The sequence below is a fragment of the Canis lupus genome, chromosome 36 (genome assembly GCF_003254725.2).
Source record: "Canis lupus dingo isolate Sandy chromosome 36, ASM325472v2, whole genome shotgun sequence".
NCBI lineage: Eukaryota > Metazoa > Chordata > Mammalia > Carnivora > Canidae > Canis > Canis lupus.
Window position 1 is genome coordinate 16,275,138 of NC_064278.1, and position 17,153 is coordinate 16,292,290.

Genomic DNA, 17,153 nt, shown 5'->3' on the forward strand with positions numbered 1-17,153 from the left:
TGTATGTGTGTGTAAAATACATAACACATAGCACTGAGCAGCGGACCACAGTACGTTAAAGGGAAGCGCTGGAAGCTTCTCCTTGGAGTACTGAAGATAGAAGGCCTCGAAGTCGGAAACCGCAAGCTCAGAAAAACACTACATGTCCCAGCATGCTTCGCGACTACCATTGACCACAATTCCCAGAATGCATTGCTCGTGGCTCGCAGGTTTCCCTTGCCGCTGGGGGTTGTAGTTCTCCCTCTGTGATCCGGTCCATCTGTAAGGCGAGGGCGGTGCGGTTGCTTACTCAGCCCGTAGACCTCAGGCGTCTTCTTGCAGTCTTGGCCAGGTGCAGACACTTCGGGTCCTTCGGCTGGCAGAGTCCTTTGTCTTGTCTCTTGGTTTCTGCTTTACACAGGTGAGTCACCGCGGGGCTGCCGTTCACGCCGCAGGGCCCCACCCCTTCTTTCTGGGAGCGACCGCCTTCGGGTTGAAGCCGTTTGTCCCTAAGCTCTCGCCGTAGTAGCCGCCGCCCATCCCTCTTTGTGTGCTTCGGGAAGCGGCGGAGCTAGTGGCTGCGACTCTCGGGAGTTGGGAGCGAGGGAGACGGACGTTCGGCGGAGGTTGCAGGCGGGCGGACTCTTTCCCATCCCGCCAGCTGACAGGTGGGTTGGCTGTGCTTCCCTGAGGCCCTTCCGCCTGCTGTCTGCGGTCGGCGCTCCGAGGGCGGGGTGGCGGTGCCCGCTGCCCGCGCCGCCCGGCCCGGCTCCCGGAGGAGAGCGCGGAGAGCCGCGCGGGACTCAGGCAGGCCGGGGAGACGAGACGCCCCGCTGCCCTCCGCTGCCTCTCCTGACCCACCCGGGCTCGCCCGGCGCCCCAGGCCGCCTCTCCCAGGCGCCCTGTCCTGGGCCGCGCCCTGCTGGCCGTGACCTCGGCGGGAGAGTGACTCCTTCTCGCCTTGCTCCATTTTATGAATAAAAGTCATCACGACACGGCGTTGACAGCACCGCGCATGTTGGAAGGCGCCCAGGCGTGGAGGCTGTAGCGCGAAATTCCAGAGGCGTTCTCCTCCTTGTAGTTTCGGGAAAGTGAACTTGTCAGTCACGGAGCTTCCGGCCCGGGAGGATGAGCCGGTCAGACTTTGCTGCTGTCGGGCTTTGACTAGACTAAATGTATTTAGTTTAAGTATATTTAGTAAGCTAGTGGTAATTTTTGTGGTTTTTTGCTTATCTCAAATATTACTATTACACGTCAGTTTTAGAATTTATGGGAATTTTTGTCTGACCGGATATTGTCTTTTATCAGATTTCTAGGGATGAGTGCAGAGCTCTGGCCGTGGATTTGATCTCCGTCCTACAGCCTCAGAGCTCCTTAATGACAGCCCATGTTCTCTCTCTCTCTCTCTCTCTCTTTTTTTTTAAGATTTTATTTATTCTTGAGAGAGAGAGGCAGAGACACAGGCAGAGGGAGAAGCAGGCCCCATGCAGGGAGCCCGACGTGGGACTCGATCCCGGATCTCCAGGATTACGCCCTGGGCTGAAGGCGGCGCCGAGCCACCCAGGCTGCCCTGTTCTCGGTCTTAATAGTCGGAGACATTGTGTTAAATTTGGTCATGTGAGCATTAAAGAGCTTACTGTGTGCTAGGTACTTTGTTCAACTCTGAATATTCATTTATATAAATTTCCTTATAATGTTTTTCTTCAAATCTCAGTAATATATGTTTATTTATTTATTTAAGATTTTATTTATTTATTCATGAGAGACACAGAGAGAGAGGCAGGCTCCATGCGGGGAGCCCGACGCGGGACTCGATCCAGGGACTCCAGGATGATGCCCCAGGCTGAAGGCGGTGCTAAACGGCTGAGCCACCCGGGCTGCCCCTATATTTATTATTATTATTTTTTTAAAGATTTTACTGGTTTACTCATGAGAGACACAGAGAAAGAGGGAGAGACATAGGCAAAGGGAGAAGCAGGCTCCCTAAGGGGAGCCTGATGTGGACTCGATCTCAGGACCCGGGGTCATGACTTGAGCCAAAGGCAGGCAGACGCTCAACCACTGAGCTACCCAGGTGCCCGTCTGCTTCCATATTTAAAAATTAGATTTTATATGCTGTCTTTCCATAGCAGTGAACTTTCATAGCTTCTTGAGATTATTCTCCTCTTGAAGACTAATTTTTTAAAAGAGAGCTACTTTAACCAACTTAATGATGATTTGTCAATGATTATGTTTTTTAAGGTCGCAAACATGTCGGACAAAAGTGAATTAAAGGCAGAGTTGGAACGAAAGAAACAGCGGTTGGCCCAAATCAGAGAGGAAAAGAAGAGAAAAGAAGAAGAAAGGAAGAAAAAGGAAGTATGTTTTATTTTTAAGTAAACAATGTAAAATAATTGGATTTACAAATTTTTTTTTAATTTTTATTTATTTATGATAGAGAGAGAGAGAGAGAGAGAGAGGCAGAGACACAGGCAGAGGGAGAAGCAGGCTCCATGCAGGAAGCCTGATCCCGGGACTCCAGGATCGGGCCCTGGGCCAAAGGCAGGCGCTAAACCGCTGTGCCACCCAGGGATCCCAAATAATTGGATTTAATCTCAAATAGTTATGCCTTTCTGTAATACTTTCAGAATAGTTAAAAATCCAACAGTCGTGACTACAAATATAGCACTGTAAGTGAATTTTCCTTTAAAGAAACCAGATATGTTAAAATGACAAAACTGATAAATTAAAATATGATTTTTTTTTTTACTGAATAAAAATATTTCATATAGATTTGATTGCATTTTGGGGATTTGATTTATAAAAGTCCAATTTACATAATTTCTCTTCTAGGAATGTATGTATTACATAAGGTGAGGCACATCTATCTTTTAATGGTTCATGAAAACGTGGCATATATATCATAACTTAGTTTGGAATTTGAACTTAGTTATCTGAATGTTTTGCCAGTTTGTACTGCTAACAGTTTGTCAGAATAAATAATAGAAAATACCTAATAGGTTATTTAATTGATTAGGGAGTTTGTTATCTCTTTCATCAGGAAATATTTTCACCAAGTAGTAGGTTTGATACAACCTTAAATAGAGACCATTCTCAATAGAGTTCTAGTAAATAATCTCCTGTGTGTTCTGATTTTTCACATCACCATTTCATGTACAGCAAATATACATTGACCCTGAGCTAGAGCTATTTTATTTGTTCCTGCATTGATATGTACATTTTCCCCAACTATTTGGACAGATTTGTATACTGTTACCACAGATACGTTTTAAATGGTCAGTGTAAGATAATTTGTCCTAAGGGTGCCATTGGTACCAAGGTTTTCTATTTGATAGCCAATAGCCAAGACTTCTAGAAATCTCTTAAGGGAAAAGAAAAATCAGAAAAATTGAAAGTATGATTTATGTGCAGCATTGCTATGATGTTGTAAAGGCTTGTAAACTGAAGAATTTTCTGTGATACATTATCATAAGAACATTGGAGGTTTAAGTTAGCTGTTTGATTAAAAGTTAACTGATAGAAACAGGAGTCCGATAGGCAGATCCATTCCAAAGTAGTATCTATATAGCCTTAAACCCTTCAGTGCTGAGAATGTATTTGATTTTTGTTTTCTAAAGATGGCTATAAGTGGCATAAATAGCCTCCTGGGGGTATCTACTACATGATTTATAGCTAATTTAAAAGTTATGAAACATCACAAGAGATGATTTAATAGTATTAAACAATGAGTCTACTAATATATTGCTGTTTATACAGATAAAGTGTCAATTTGATAATATAGCCTGTTTGGCTATTTTGATGAAGTTTACTGATGACCTCTTTAAGTTAAAATGGTATTATAGAATATAATGATTGACAAAATTCACTGCATATTAATTGTATGAGTAATAGTTGTTTGGTCAAAATAGCCATCTGAGGTCTATATGTAAAACTTTTCCTTTGAAGGCTTAGATTTCATTTGAGATGTTTTGGATGCTTTGAGATTATTGAGGCTTATCTAGTTTACCTGGAAGATTTTGCTAAAAGTGACTGAAATAAAAGCTGACAATATTTTTTTTTTAAGATTTTATTTATTCATTCATGAGAGACAGAGAGAGAAAGGCAGAGACACAGGCAAAGGGAGAAGTAGGCTCCATGCAGGGAGCCTGACTTGGGACTCGATCCCAGGTCTCCAGGATCACGCCCTGAGCCGAAGTCGGTGCTAAACCGCTGAGCCACCCGGGCTGCCCAGCTGACAATAATTTTGATAACAAATGTTTTATGTTATGCAAAAGTGAATTTTAACTTTACCAAATTCAACCATGTTTTTAGTGTCATAAAAATAAGACCTATAGTTTAAAAAGACAAAAATAAAAACCTTTCTCCAGATGAATTTTTGACAAACATCTTCTACACAAAATTGCATAAATACAATGAAGACTTCATACAGAAGTTTGAGGTATTCATACTGATTTTCAACAAATCACATTGTCCATTTACTTAAAATTTGTTACCTCTTAAATAATTTAATCTTTTTTTTTTTCCCACAGTGTTGTGATATTTATATCTAAGCTTTTGTGCCACTAGAGGAGGTTTCCACAATTCTTAACTGTGGATAACAATTTCAAACTATAGATAAATAGAAGTTGACTGTACTTTTTGAATTTATCTATTAGGTAAAAACTTTAATGGGAACTCCTTGATTATGAATCATTTGGAGATTACGTACTAGAACTCTATGGAGAATGGTTTTCATTTAATATAATGTGCGTTCAAAACTCAGTCTATCCCCCAGAGTATACAGTATTAGTATATTATTTAAAATACACTTTTTTTTGCAAACGGAAATGTTTCATACCCTATGTAAATTTAAGTTTTTAACTGTAAAAATCTAGACTGATCAGAAGAAGGAAGCAGTCGCTCCTGTGCAAGAAGAATCAGATCTTGAAAAAAAAAGAAGAGAAGCAGAAGCATTGCTTCAAAGCATGGGGCTGACTCCAGAATCCCCCATTGGTAAGGATGAGAATATATCCATTTATAAGACCTAAGAATAGATGCTATTCAGCTCAGGTGTATCTGAGATGAATGCATCGACTTTAATATATTCAGCATATTTTTCATATTTGTCTCTTAAAAATGATTGATCTTCTAATTTATTCAGAATTATATTTTTTCACATGTGCCAATATATGATTATTTTGTTTTTTTAAAAGGGTTGCAAGATTAAGTACTTATTAACATACACTGAACAACCAATTGACTCTTCTTATTAAATCAGTAATTTATTTCAACATTTGTTGAATAGGTTTTCTGTGCCATACTGTATTTAGTTCAAAGATGACTGTGATTCCTTATCTTAACTCTGTATTTTTTTCTGTAGGTTAAAAAGAGGTATAATAAATCAAAGTTCTAAAAGTTTTTTTTGTATTTAGAGGTATAGGAATGGAAGGAAAAGGTAGCCGCCTAATTTCATTGCTAATAAGGGAAATAGTATTGGTAGCTTATTTTGGCAGCAATTTGACTTGCTCTTTTTTTTTTAGCTATTCATTATGATAACGGTACTAAACCATAAAGCTGAAATAGTAGAGATACTGAAAACAGTCTAATTACATGTCAGAAAGCATTAGGTGCTTGCTTAAAATAATTCTGATCTGGACGCTGTTACACAGTATTTTAGTTTGACATGGCCTTTGTCATTTAGGGTTCATTTGTGGGCTAATTCCATCTAGTTAAGGGGATAAATACCAGAAATAGTAACTGCTATTTGCCTGTTGTGAAACTACAACACAACTCTTTCTAGAGCTGATATTTCTAGAAGGTTTCAAGATGAAAAAGCTTTCAGGTCATTTGCTTTTTTCTTAATGGCAGAATTTGAAGATTGAAATATATTAATTTATATGTATTTAATAAGTTTACATTGTATATTGCAATTTTAAAAGTAAATCAATCAGAACCAGCATTGTTAAAATAGTAACTAAACCAAGTTCCTTGTTAGTTGGATGGTCTTTGATCAGTTTTTCTGTCATTGGCTTTCTTTTTCTCCTGCAGAAATTTTTTTTCCTTTTCTGTTTTTAGGACTTCAGTTTCACTGAATTCACTTGCTCATATTTCTCAGTTCATGGCCCTCCTCCATTATCAAGTCTTGAAAGACCATTCTTCAAGGGGGGTGGGGTGTGTGTTTCTCCTTCTTTCCCCATCTCCAATTTCATTTCCCTTCCCAGTCTGCATTAAGTACCCATTCTTGCGTTTTTAACTTTTGATCTGTCCTACATGTGTTACACATTTCAAAGTTTCACATGTGTGTGTTTGTATGTTTAATATACATAAATGGCCTTGTATCATTTTGTTTGTACCTTTTTGTCAAGCAGTATTTGAGACCTACCCATGTTGCTAAGTACAGATCTAGTTATTAATTTTTGACTGCATAATATTCCAATGTATTTTACTTATATGTTCCCCAAGTAATATGTACTTAGATTGCTTCTATCTCTTTGCTTTGCTATTACAGTCAATACTATAAAGAATATATACTTTCCCATTGAGAACTGTGGAAAAGTTTCTCTGGGGTGTATGCATAAGAATTGACTTGCTGTGTTATTGTGTTTAAGCTTACTTACATTTATTAGATTCTACGTACCACTCTCAAGAATGACTACTGGTTTACCCTCCTAATGCCATTGAATGAGAAAGTGACTATTTTATCATATCTACATCATCACCTGATTTTATTCAGCTTTCCAGTTTTTGCCAATTTGATGGATATAAAGTAGTATATCAAAATGTTTTAATATGAATTTATCTTTTTATACTGAGGTTGATGGTTTTTCAAATATCTATTTTTTGTCTTCTATGAATTGCATATTCATATCTGTAACCTATTTACTATTGGAGTTCTTTATCTTCTTGCTGTAGGAGTTCCTTGTATATTTTAGGAGAGGACTTCTTTGTTTTAGTCTTTCTAAAAAAAAAGAAGCCTTCTCTCAGTCTATTACCTGTTAACTCTGTTTATAGTATCTTTCATTGAAACTAATCCTTCATTTTAATATGTTCTAATCCTTCATTTTAATATGTTCAAATCCTTCATTTTGATAATAGAGCTGCCAATTATAACCCTTTTTGGTACTTTTTGGTCTTTTTTTTTTTTTTTTAAGAAATCCTTTCTTTGAGGACACAATATATATTTTCCTACATTTTTTCTTTTTTTTTTTTTTAAGATTTTATTTATTTATTCATGAGAGACAGAGAGAGAGAGAGAGAGAGAGAGAGAGAGAGAGAGGGGCAGAGACACAGGCAGAGGGAGAAGCAAGCTCCACACAGGCAGCCCGACGTGGGACTTGATCCCAGGTCTCCAGGATCATACCCTGTGCTGAAGGCAGCGCTAAACCCCTGAGCCACCCAGGCTGCCCCCTACATTTTTTTCTATTAGGCTTTATAGTTTTAACCTTCACCTTTAGATGTTTGGGTTATATTTTTGAATATAGTGTGAGTTAGGGATCCAATCTAGTTTTCTCCATATAGTTAGTTAATTTTCTCAGTACTATTTATTAAATAGTTCATCTTTTCTCTCACTGATATCTGATGCCAACTTTGTCATACAATCAGTTCCCATATATTCATGACAGTTCTGGGCTCTGTATTTTTACTGTTGATCCAATTTGTCTGGTTCTATACTATTAACCCATGGTTTTAATCAGTATGGCTTTGTATTCTGTCCTAATTTCTGATATAGGAAATCACCCCTCTTTTTTCTTCTTTTTCAAAATAGCCCTAGCTTTATAAATTTTTCTTCCTCTATAAAAAATTAAACTTTCCCCTCATCCAAATCTTGCTGCACCATATGCTACATTTAGTGATATGTTTTTAGTTTTTTTAGATATAGAAGATTCTCCACCCACTACTTTTTGCCCTATGGCATCAAGTTTTTGAAGAGAGCGGGCTGGTCTCTAGGATGTCCTACCTTCTGGGTTTATATGATGGTTTTCTCATATTTAGCTTTTGTTCTTCTATCTTTTGTATTTCTTCTCAACTGGAAATTAGACTTAAAAAACTTGTTTGGTTCAGGTTGAACATCTTTGGCAAGAGTATCTCATAAACGATTCTTTATACTTCTTGTTATATCACATCAGTAGCCCATATGCCTGGTTGTTGGGCTATTGGTGATGCTAAGATTGATTACTAGGTTACAATTGTGACTGCAAGGTCTCTCCATCATAGTTATATTTTTATTTTCCTTATGATTATCAGGTAGTATCTAGAGGTGATACTTTGGCACCATGTGAATATTCAGCTCTTCATCAACTTTTTACCAAATGATTTTAATACTACTTGGTAATTCTTATCTAAATCAGATATTAAATTAGGAGTTGCAGAATTGTTTTTATAATTCCATCATTCCATCTGCACTTATTGTCTGAAATTCTTCTGTAATGGAGAATTTTCCCTCAGTAATTAGATTTATTTGGTTACTGTAAATGAATTTCCTGTTAGAAAAGCAGAAGACATGCTTGATTTTTTTCAATTTAATTACTAATCACCTCTAGGGGTGGCAGAGATTTGGGGTGTATTTTTTAAATAGATTAGCTAATACTTTATTTACAATTTTTATATATATATTTCTAAGTGAATTTGGCTATCTTTCTTGTAGTGTCCATGCTTTAGTAGTTATGATTTTATTTATTTTTTAAAAAGATTTTATTTATTTATTCATGAGAGACAAAGAGAGGCAGACATAGGTAGAGGGAGAAACAGGCTCTCCACAGGGAGCCTGATGTTGGACTCGATCCCAGGACCCTCGGATCATGACCTTAGCCAAAGGCAGACACTCAACCGCTGAGCCACCCAGGTGCCCCAATGGTTATGATTTTAAAATAAATTGGACAGCTTTACCTTTTGCTATTTTGTAGCACAGTTTGTATAAAGGATAGATGTTACCTGTTCTTTAAAACTTGGTAGAATTCAATTGTAAAACTGCCTGGGATTACATTTTTTTCCCCCAAGGGTTAGTTGAGAGCAGAGGTTATTAGCCATTTCAGATCTCTTTGTAAGGTTATAGTCTCTTCAAGTTTTCCATTTCTTTTTGTATCAGTTTGAATTTTTTAAAACCATAATAAACATTTATTATCTCTCAGTTTCTGTCCATTAGGAATTTGGTAGTGACTTAGCTGAGTGGTTCTGGCTCAGGGTATGTCATAGCATTGAAGTCAAGATGTCAATCAGAGCTGCAGTTATCTCAAAGCTTGCCTTGTGCTAAGATTTGCTTTTAAGGTGCCTTACCCACATGGGTGGTAAGTTGGTGCTGACTGTTGTTAGTGAGAGGCCTGAGTTCCTATCTACATGGGCCACTCCACAGAACTGCTGGAGTATGCTTGCAGAATGTTAGGTTCTCCAGAGTGGTGCGATCCAAAGATAAAGACAGCCAAGAAAAAAGCTATTATTTTTATGACTTACTCTTGGAAGTCATCAATTCCACTATATTATGTTGATTGGAATTCACAAAGTATTTGGGCATGCTTTAAAACTGCCAAAGTATTTGCAGTAAATTCATAGGTCTCGTGATATTTTGAGATGATCATATGCTTTTTTCTCTTGTAATAGATTAATTTGATGATTTACAGTGATAGCTTTTGTTATGGAGAAGCATGCTTACATTCTGGAATAAACAACTTAGTTATGAGATAATTTTTTTCTTATGTGTTGCTGAATTCATTTGCAAGTATTTTATTTGGGAGTTCTTCATCTATACTCTTAAGAGAATCATACCCGTAAATTTTTCCCTTTTATTATATATCTTGTCTGGCCATTATAATAGATATAATGGTATCTGGTTATAGTAGCCACATTAAATGAGTTGTGTGGTTTTCACCTTCTTCTGTTCTCTGGCAGATTCCTAAAAAATCTTTCCAGTATTTATTTAAAATTATACCTGAAGAATACAGGATACAGATGAAAGCAGTGTCTACCAAACTTACTTGACAGTAGCCCAAAATAAAAAATACATTATATATCATGACCCAGCATGGATACTTGTTTTTCTTTTCACTACAGAATGTATTTAATAAATATTTTTTAATTATAGAAGGGTAAAAATACTGCCAGAATATTCAAGAGGATTTATTAAAAATGCCAATCTCTTCCTAAAATAGACTTTTTTCTTTTTTTTTATTCTGAAAAGAATTTGTTTTTTTAAAAAAGATAGAGCTAATAAAGTGTCTTTTAGCTTCTCATTGGTAGAATCCTATTTATTTGGTGAGTTGACTGTTTTATGAGAGACCCTTGAGAGCAGGGAAAATAACATTTTTATCCCTGGTGTCCAGCACAGGTTAGACACTTAAATGTTTGTTCAATTATTATTAGGCCATATGTCTTTCTACCTTGTAAGACCAAATAAAAGCCATCTGCTTTAAAAGCAAAATCAAAACCTGATTGTTTAAATTTCAGAAAAAAGCATTGTGTAAATTGAAATTTGAATATTTCATAAAAGAAGCATGGCTTTTTTTTTTTTTTTTTTTTTTTTTTAAAAAGCTAAATCTAAGTGGCCAGTTTTAAGAAAGTTAATTTTAGGTACAACTGTTTTCAAGACATATTGTATCCAATATAGAGTTCTTAAGCACTGATGATTGAAAAAAATAAAGTCATTCTCTTTTGATGTATAACTACTGTTTTGATGGTCTTGTAAAGAGATGAAAACAGACACTGTCAATTATTCTGCAGCCTGAGTCTGTATCAACAAGGCACAAAACATTGATTAGTGTGACAATTTATTATCTGGATTTTCTTTATTAGGAAGAAACAGAAAAACTTTGCCAGTCAAAAATAATTATTGCTTCATTTATTTCCCTTGCATGCCTTTTGAATATCTTAAATCTCATTTAAAAAAATCTCATTTTTTCCCAGTTTTATGAGAAATAATTGACATATATCACTATATAAGTTTAAGGTATATTGTATGATGGTTTGATTCACATATATTGTAAAATAATTTAACAATAGGTTTAGTTAACATCTGTCATCTCATCCAGATATACTAAGAAGAAAAGAAAAGAAATTTCTTCTGATGACAACTTTTGGAATCTATTTTTCTTAAGATTTTATTTATTTATTTATGAGAGACACAATGAGAGAGAGAGAGAGGCAGAGACATAGGCAGAGGGAGAAGCAGGCTCCATGCAGGGAGCCCGATGTGGGACTCGATCCTAGGACTCCGGGATCATGTCCTGGGCTGAAGGCAGGCGCTAAACCCTGAGCCACCCAGGGATCCCTAGAATCTATTTTTTAAACACTTTTCCTATATACCATATAACGGTATTAACTATAGTCATCATATTGTATGCTTTATCTCTAGTACTTATTTATCTTGTAATTGGTAAATTGATGAGATGGAATGAATGGTTCCCATGTACCAAGTCATTTCTTCATGTTTAGCCTAATTTTAACAAATTATTCATTATAGTATTTTAATACCACAGAATTTTATTCTTTTTAAAAATATTTTATTTATAGATGAGAGACACACACACACACAGAGAGAGAGAGAGAGAGAGACATAGGCAGAGGGAGAAGCAGACTCCCTGCAGGGAGCCCGATGTGGGACTCGATCCCGGGTCTCCAGGATCACGCCCTGGGCTGAAGACGGGTGCTAAACTGCTGAGCCACCCAGGGATCCCCACAGAATTTTATTATTTATTAATTTTTTTAGAAAAAGTTATCTGATGTTCTGAATTACATTAAAGACAATGAGAAAAAAAAAGAAAAAGACAATGAGAGAAATGAAACACTTAGAGGAGACTATTGAGAATATTTAAATTTCGTTACCAGGAGAAGAGGCCATAGAAAGGGAAAAATTAATATTTAAGAGAGTTAAGGTTTAAAGCATTATATATCAGGACAAAAAAAGGAAGTTATGAAAATAAGTTTTTCAAATGTTATTGTTCCAGGCTAAGAGTATCCACAAGAGGGCATTATTGTAGTGAGGGCTGTGTGTGAGTATTCAGTATCATAGATTAGCTAGAGGAGGGCTTACAACTTCAGGTTATCTCAGAAGCTCACTCCTTCCATTTTACTGTATCTACCAGCTCCTACTCCCTCCATTCACATTCCTTGACTGTTCACCTTTCTAGGTTCTTCTTCCTAGCAAAAGCCCCTTCTTGCAGGAGGCTTTCTTCTACCTGATAAATAATTGGGCTGTGCCTCATCTATCATCTCTGAGATGTTTGTGTGGTTCTGAGTGGTTAACTCAAACTTAATTCTAAACATAAATCTGGGTGCATTCCTAGGTAATTTCTAGTTTAAAAATATTCTAGATGTTTCCTTGCAGGCCAAGAGACAACAGTGTTGATTTTTATATCCTTGGAAGGCCAAAATCTAAACTGGTAGGAAAGGCCTTCTTGATTGAGTTTTTGTTCTAGATAATTAAAGAGTCACAGTCTTTTCAATATTACTTATGTGATCAGTGAATCCCATGATATAGATTTGTTTTTCAGTTTATTCTGTATTTCTCCTCTGGTTCTCAAAGAAGGAAATAAGTCTTTGCTCTTCATGAACTTCTAAGAAACTTAAATTCGTTCAGATATTCACCTATGTTAATGTTAAATCTTTTGTGCCTTTTTAAAGCTTTGTCTTAGGCTATATAAGAGATATATTTATATATAAGAGAGAGAGAGATAATTGGAGTGAAAGTAATGAGACTGAATCACTGTTCTTACTAAGCAGATTGTATCTCAGATACTTGGCAAAAGCTAATTAGTAATGGCTTTTGTTATTTTTATATCTGATTGGACTCTTAAATCATCTTTACAAATGAATTCTAAAGTTGAGTCTTTTTTTGAGATTTGAAGTGCTATGAGTTCAGAATTTTTTTTTAACCTCCCTGAATGCATGCTCTTTGCTCTTAGAGGTTGTTGAATCTGAGAGTATGGTGGCATTGCCTTATTGTGCAATTACTGTAGTCTTTGATTTTTCTAGACTAATTATGTTGAAATATGGTAGTGACCAAACAACACTGCCATTCCCTTTTCTGTTAATACTCTTTTTTCAATAATGATAATTTTCTTTTTCTAGGTTTGCCTCTTCTGTAGTATACATTATTTATTATTGCAAGATGAAATGGGTGAACCAGATAATTTTGAGTGTTAAATGAGTCCTTTCTATAAGCTGGCTTGAAAACTGCCTTTTGTGAGAAATGATGGTATAGCTCTGGGATGGAGATTTTTTTTGAATCACAAATTTGATGTCATGGCAATTAATTTTGCTTCTGGCTGATAAACTATAATAATTTGGTAGCCTTGCTCCTGTAACTTATATTTATCTTGGGAACTTTTATTTTGACACACTTATTGGCTAGGTTAATATGTTTATGTATGTATAATTACTGTTTGACTTATTTCCATAAAGAATTTGAGGGAACTTTTTTTATAATGTAGTCTTAGCTAAGTAAGATACTGTTGAATTTATTGAGTTGAGTCAATGATACTTGAAGTTATCAGAAAGGGGGAAAAATGCAATAAACTGAAAAAGAATTTTATACTTTATCACAAATAATTAGATTAATAGGAATATTACTGTTTTCCTCCAATCTTCTTAATATATATGTATAGTTAGAAAAATTATTCTCCTAAGCATTAAGGAATACAAAATTTCTTCTTTAATCTTTAAAAGAAAATCTTTAATATGAGAAATTATGATGCTTCACTATAATAAACACATACTTGTGCTTCAGCAGAGTAGGCAAACTGGTATGAGATACTATTTATTTCTGTATCGGTTGGGACTTAGACAAAGGAAAAACCTCACATTGAGAAACAGACAAAAAGATGAGGAATATAACCTAAATGAAGTTAGGGGGCATTAATGTCATTTTATTTTTTTAAAGATTTTATCCATTTGTTTATTTGAGAGAGATTGAGAGTGAGAGAGCACAAGCAGGGGGAGCAGCAGAGGGAGAGGGAGGCTCCCTGTTTGTCAGGGAGCCTGCTATGGGACTTGATCCCAGAACCCAGGTATCATGAGCTGGCCTGAAGGCAGACGCTTAACTGACTGAACCACCAGGTGCCCCAGTGTTCTTTTATTTTTGTTTTATTTTATTATTATTATTATCTTTTTTTAGATTTTATTTATTCACAAGAGACACAGAGAAAGAGGCAGAGACACAGGCAGAGGGAGGAGAAGCAGGCTCCATGTGGGGAGCCCGATGTGGGACTTGATTCTGGGGCTCCAGGATCACACCCTGAGCTGAAGGCAGATGCCCAACTGCTGAGCCACCCAGGCGTCCCATATTTTTAGATAGAAATCATATTTAGCTACTTTAGGTGTTATACTCAGCATCTAGCACAGTGCCATCCACTTGTGAACCGTATGAAGGTGATGTGGTTTTATAGTTGTTTCTAAGAAATTTAGTCACAAAATTAGAAACATTTAATTATTTTTTTATAGTCCTTTGGAATTCAAGAATTAATCGCTGTATCTCAGGAAACATTCTAGCTGTGTTTTTTTTCTTCTAATCTTACTATTGGTTACCAATGGAATTTGCCATTCAAAAAATAAAGATGATTAGTTTTCTACCTGTGTTTAAGATGTAATTCATCATTGGGGTACCTGGCTAGCTCCGTCAGTAGAACATGTGACTCTTGATCCTCAGGGTCATGAGTTCACATCTCACATTGAGTGTAGAGGTTATATTACCAAAAAAAAAAAAAAAAAAAAAAAAGCAAAAGATATAATTCATTGTACTAAACTTGTACATTTTGTAGATTAGCAAACCCAGCTTCTTCTTTTGTATCATGTATAAACATTTAAATATAATTTTAAGGGTTCAATGAATGTTACTCTCTCTAAAACACAGATTTTTAATTAAATACATCTTTAGGTTAGTTCCTTTGTAATTAGGAACTTCTATTTTCAGTAGACTATTAAAAGGAGGGCTTGCAACTCAACATACAATGTGTCAGTCACTTAATATTATATACTGAAAAATTATTTTAAAAAGATACTTGGGATTGGGGAGATTTATGGTAAAATTTAACCAGAAGATGGCAGTGATGATCCTCCTATACTTCCTGCAATGGTAATCAAAATGTTTTACAAATGTAATAGCATGAAATGTGCACGTTTAAGTGTTGATATATAATGTTAAGAGTGATGATTTAGGGGAAAGCATTTGCTGTTTGTTTTATATACTATGAAAAATGTATATTTTTCTATAAGAAGGGATTAAGAATATTTTGGGTGTCTGTATCTTTGTCTGTACACTTCAGTTTTTTCTGAATACTGGGGTAAGGAAGTTATCATAAGTCTTGCCTTGTTTAAGTTGCATGCATCACTTTATGTTATGCATCATGTCTAGAAGGCATGCTGTTTTATGGCCTGTTTGCATTTTTCACCCAAATTGCTGGAACTAATGGACATTTTAAAGGAGCCATTCCTTTAGCTGTAGTCATTTTCTTTAAAATGGCCCCTTTTCTTTGTGGGGGGAATAGGAAATCATTTAAGGTATTTCTGAAATAAATTGTTAGATGAAAATTAACATTTTAAAATGAATCTCAGAAAATTTTTTAGTAGTCTACTGAAGAGTATAAGTTCCTAATTACAAAGGAACTAACTCAAATGACTTTTGAAGAATATTTCAGAGTTTTGATTTTGACAACAATTATAAGTAATATTTATAATATCTGGTGATCTTAAAAGTGAGAAGTTAGAAAGGGGGGAAGGAATGCTCTCCTTTGAAAATTAGTGCCCACATTTGGTGTTGGCTGGGATGAAGATGCATCCTTTCATAATCTTGCTTTTTTTTTTTTTTAATATAAAACCCAAATGCATTTTGCCAGAGAAATTGCATGAATTGTCAGCATGCGTTGTTAACTTTGTCTTTCTCCTCTTCTTTCTACTGTTCATTTTCATTCATGTATTTTTGTTTTTTGGTTTGCCATTTTTTTTCTTTTTTGTTAATTACTTCATGTTAAATTTTGAAACGTCATAAGCTGAGCAACCTCTCCGTGTAGTAACAGCGGATACCTGTCTATTTCACTATTTAGTCCCTCCTCCTATGTCTCCATCCTCCAAATCTGTGAGCACACCAAGTGAAGCTGGAAGCCAAGACTCTGGAGATGGCGCAGTGGGATCTAGGTACAGTAAATTTCTTTTAATAGTCTAATGATAGAATGCATTTGGTGCCCACATACTGTTGATGCTTTAGAGAGACTAAATAGCTATGTTGAAACTAACATTTTGCAATCTAAGTGGCATAGAAATTATTTGTTGTAAATTAGGGAAATTTTTTTAATAGTATTTTAACTGATTAATTTAGACTGAATAGTTAATTGATTTTATACTAATTATTTTATATTAAAATAGAGATGTTAATTCATTAATTTTTTTATTTAAGCATACTACACAGGTTACTGTGTAAATTATTGTATATATAACATAAACAATGTAAATAGTGTATAAATAGTGTATGATAGTATAAAAGTATAAATGTAGTATAAATGGTATAAATACAGTGTAAAATAGTTTATAAATAATGTAAAACCTCTTTGTTGTGCTTAATTTTCCATTCAGTAATTGAAAATCTAAACAATTCAGTTTAAACCCTTCAATTGTGTTGTATTGAGTTATTAATTCTAGTTAAGATAGAAAACAGTAGTGCCTAAAATATCAAATAGAGGTAACTGCTAAGGAAACAGGAGTGTTTACTGTCTTGAGGGTATTATGCTAAATGAAATAAGTCAGAGAAAGACAAATACTGAATTATGTCACTTATGTGTGGAATCTAAAAAAACCCCCAAAACCAAAGAAATCCAAGGTCATATAGATACAGAGAACAGATTGGTGGTTGCCAGAGGTGAGAGATGGGGAATGGTTGAAATGGGTGAGAGTTTCAAAAGGTACAAACTTCTAGTTATAAAATAAGTTGTGAGGATATAATGTACAGCATAGTGACTACAGATACTAATACTATATTGCATATTTGAAGATTCCTGAGAAAGTAGATCTTAAATGTTCTTATCACAAGAAAAAATACTTTTGTAACTATGTATTGTGACACATGTTAACTAGAATTGTGGTGATCACTTTACAATATATACAAATATCAAATCATTATATACCTGAAAGTAATGTAATATTATATATATATATATTTTAAAGATTTTATTTATTTATTCATGAGACACAGGCAGAGGGAGAAGCAGGCTCCATGCAGG

At 35.4% G+C, this 17,153-nt stretch overlaps 1 protein-coding gene across 15 annotated transcripts in view; it reads left to right on the forward strand.

Moving 5' to 3' along the window:
* The first annotated feature begins 210 nt into the window (after positions 1 to 210).
* The window catches only part of DYNC1I2 (dynein cytoplasmic 1 intermediate chain 2), a 59,761-nt gene continuing 42,818 nt past the window's right edge, over positions 211 to 17,153 (forward strand). For 4 of the 15 annotated variants that reach the window (XM_049106111.1, XM_049106114.1, XM_049106116.1 and 1 more), the window contains exons 1-4: positions 475 to 647; positions 2,221 to 2,337; positions 4,854 to 4,971; positions 15,930 to 16,074. In XM_049106111.1, coding sequence (XP_048962068.1) covers positions 2,230 to 2,337; positions 4,854 to 4,971; positions 15,930 to 16,074 — 371 coding nt within the window. In that variant the 5' untranslated portion in view covers positions 475 to 647; positions 2,221 to 2,229. Of the gene's footprint in view, positions 401 to 453; positions 1,116 to 2,220; positions 2,338 to 4,853; positions 4,972 to 15,206; positions 15,225 to 15,929; positions 16,075 to 17,153 lie in introns of those variants that run through there. The other 11 variants (XM_025460170.3, XM_025460171.3, XM_025460174.3 and 8 more) reach the window with 7 other exon arrangements.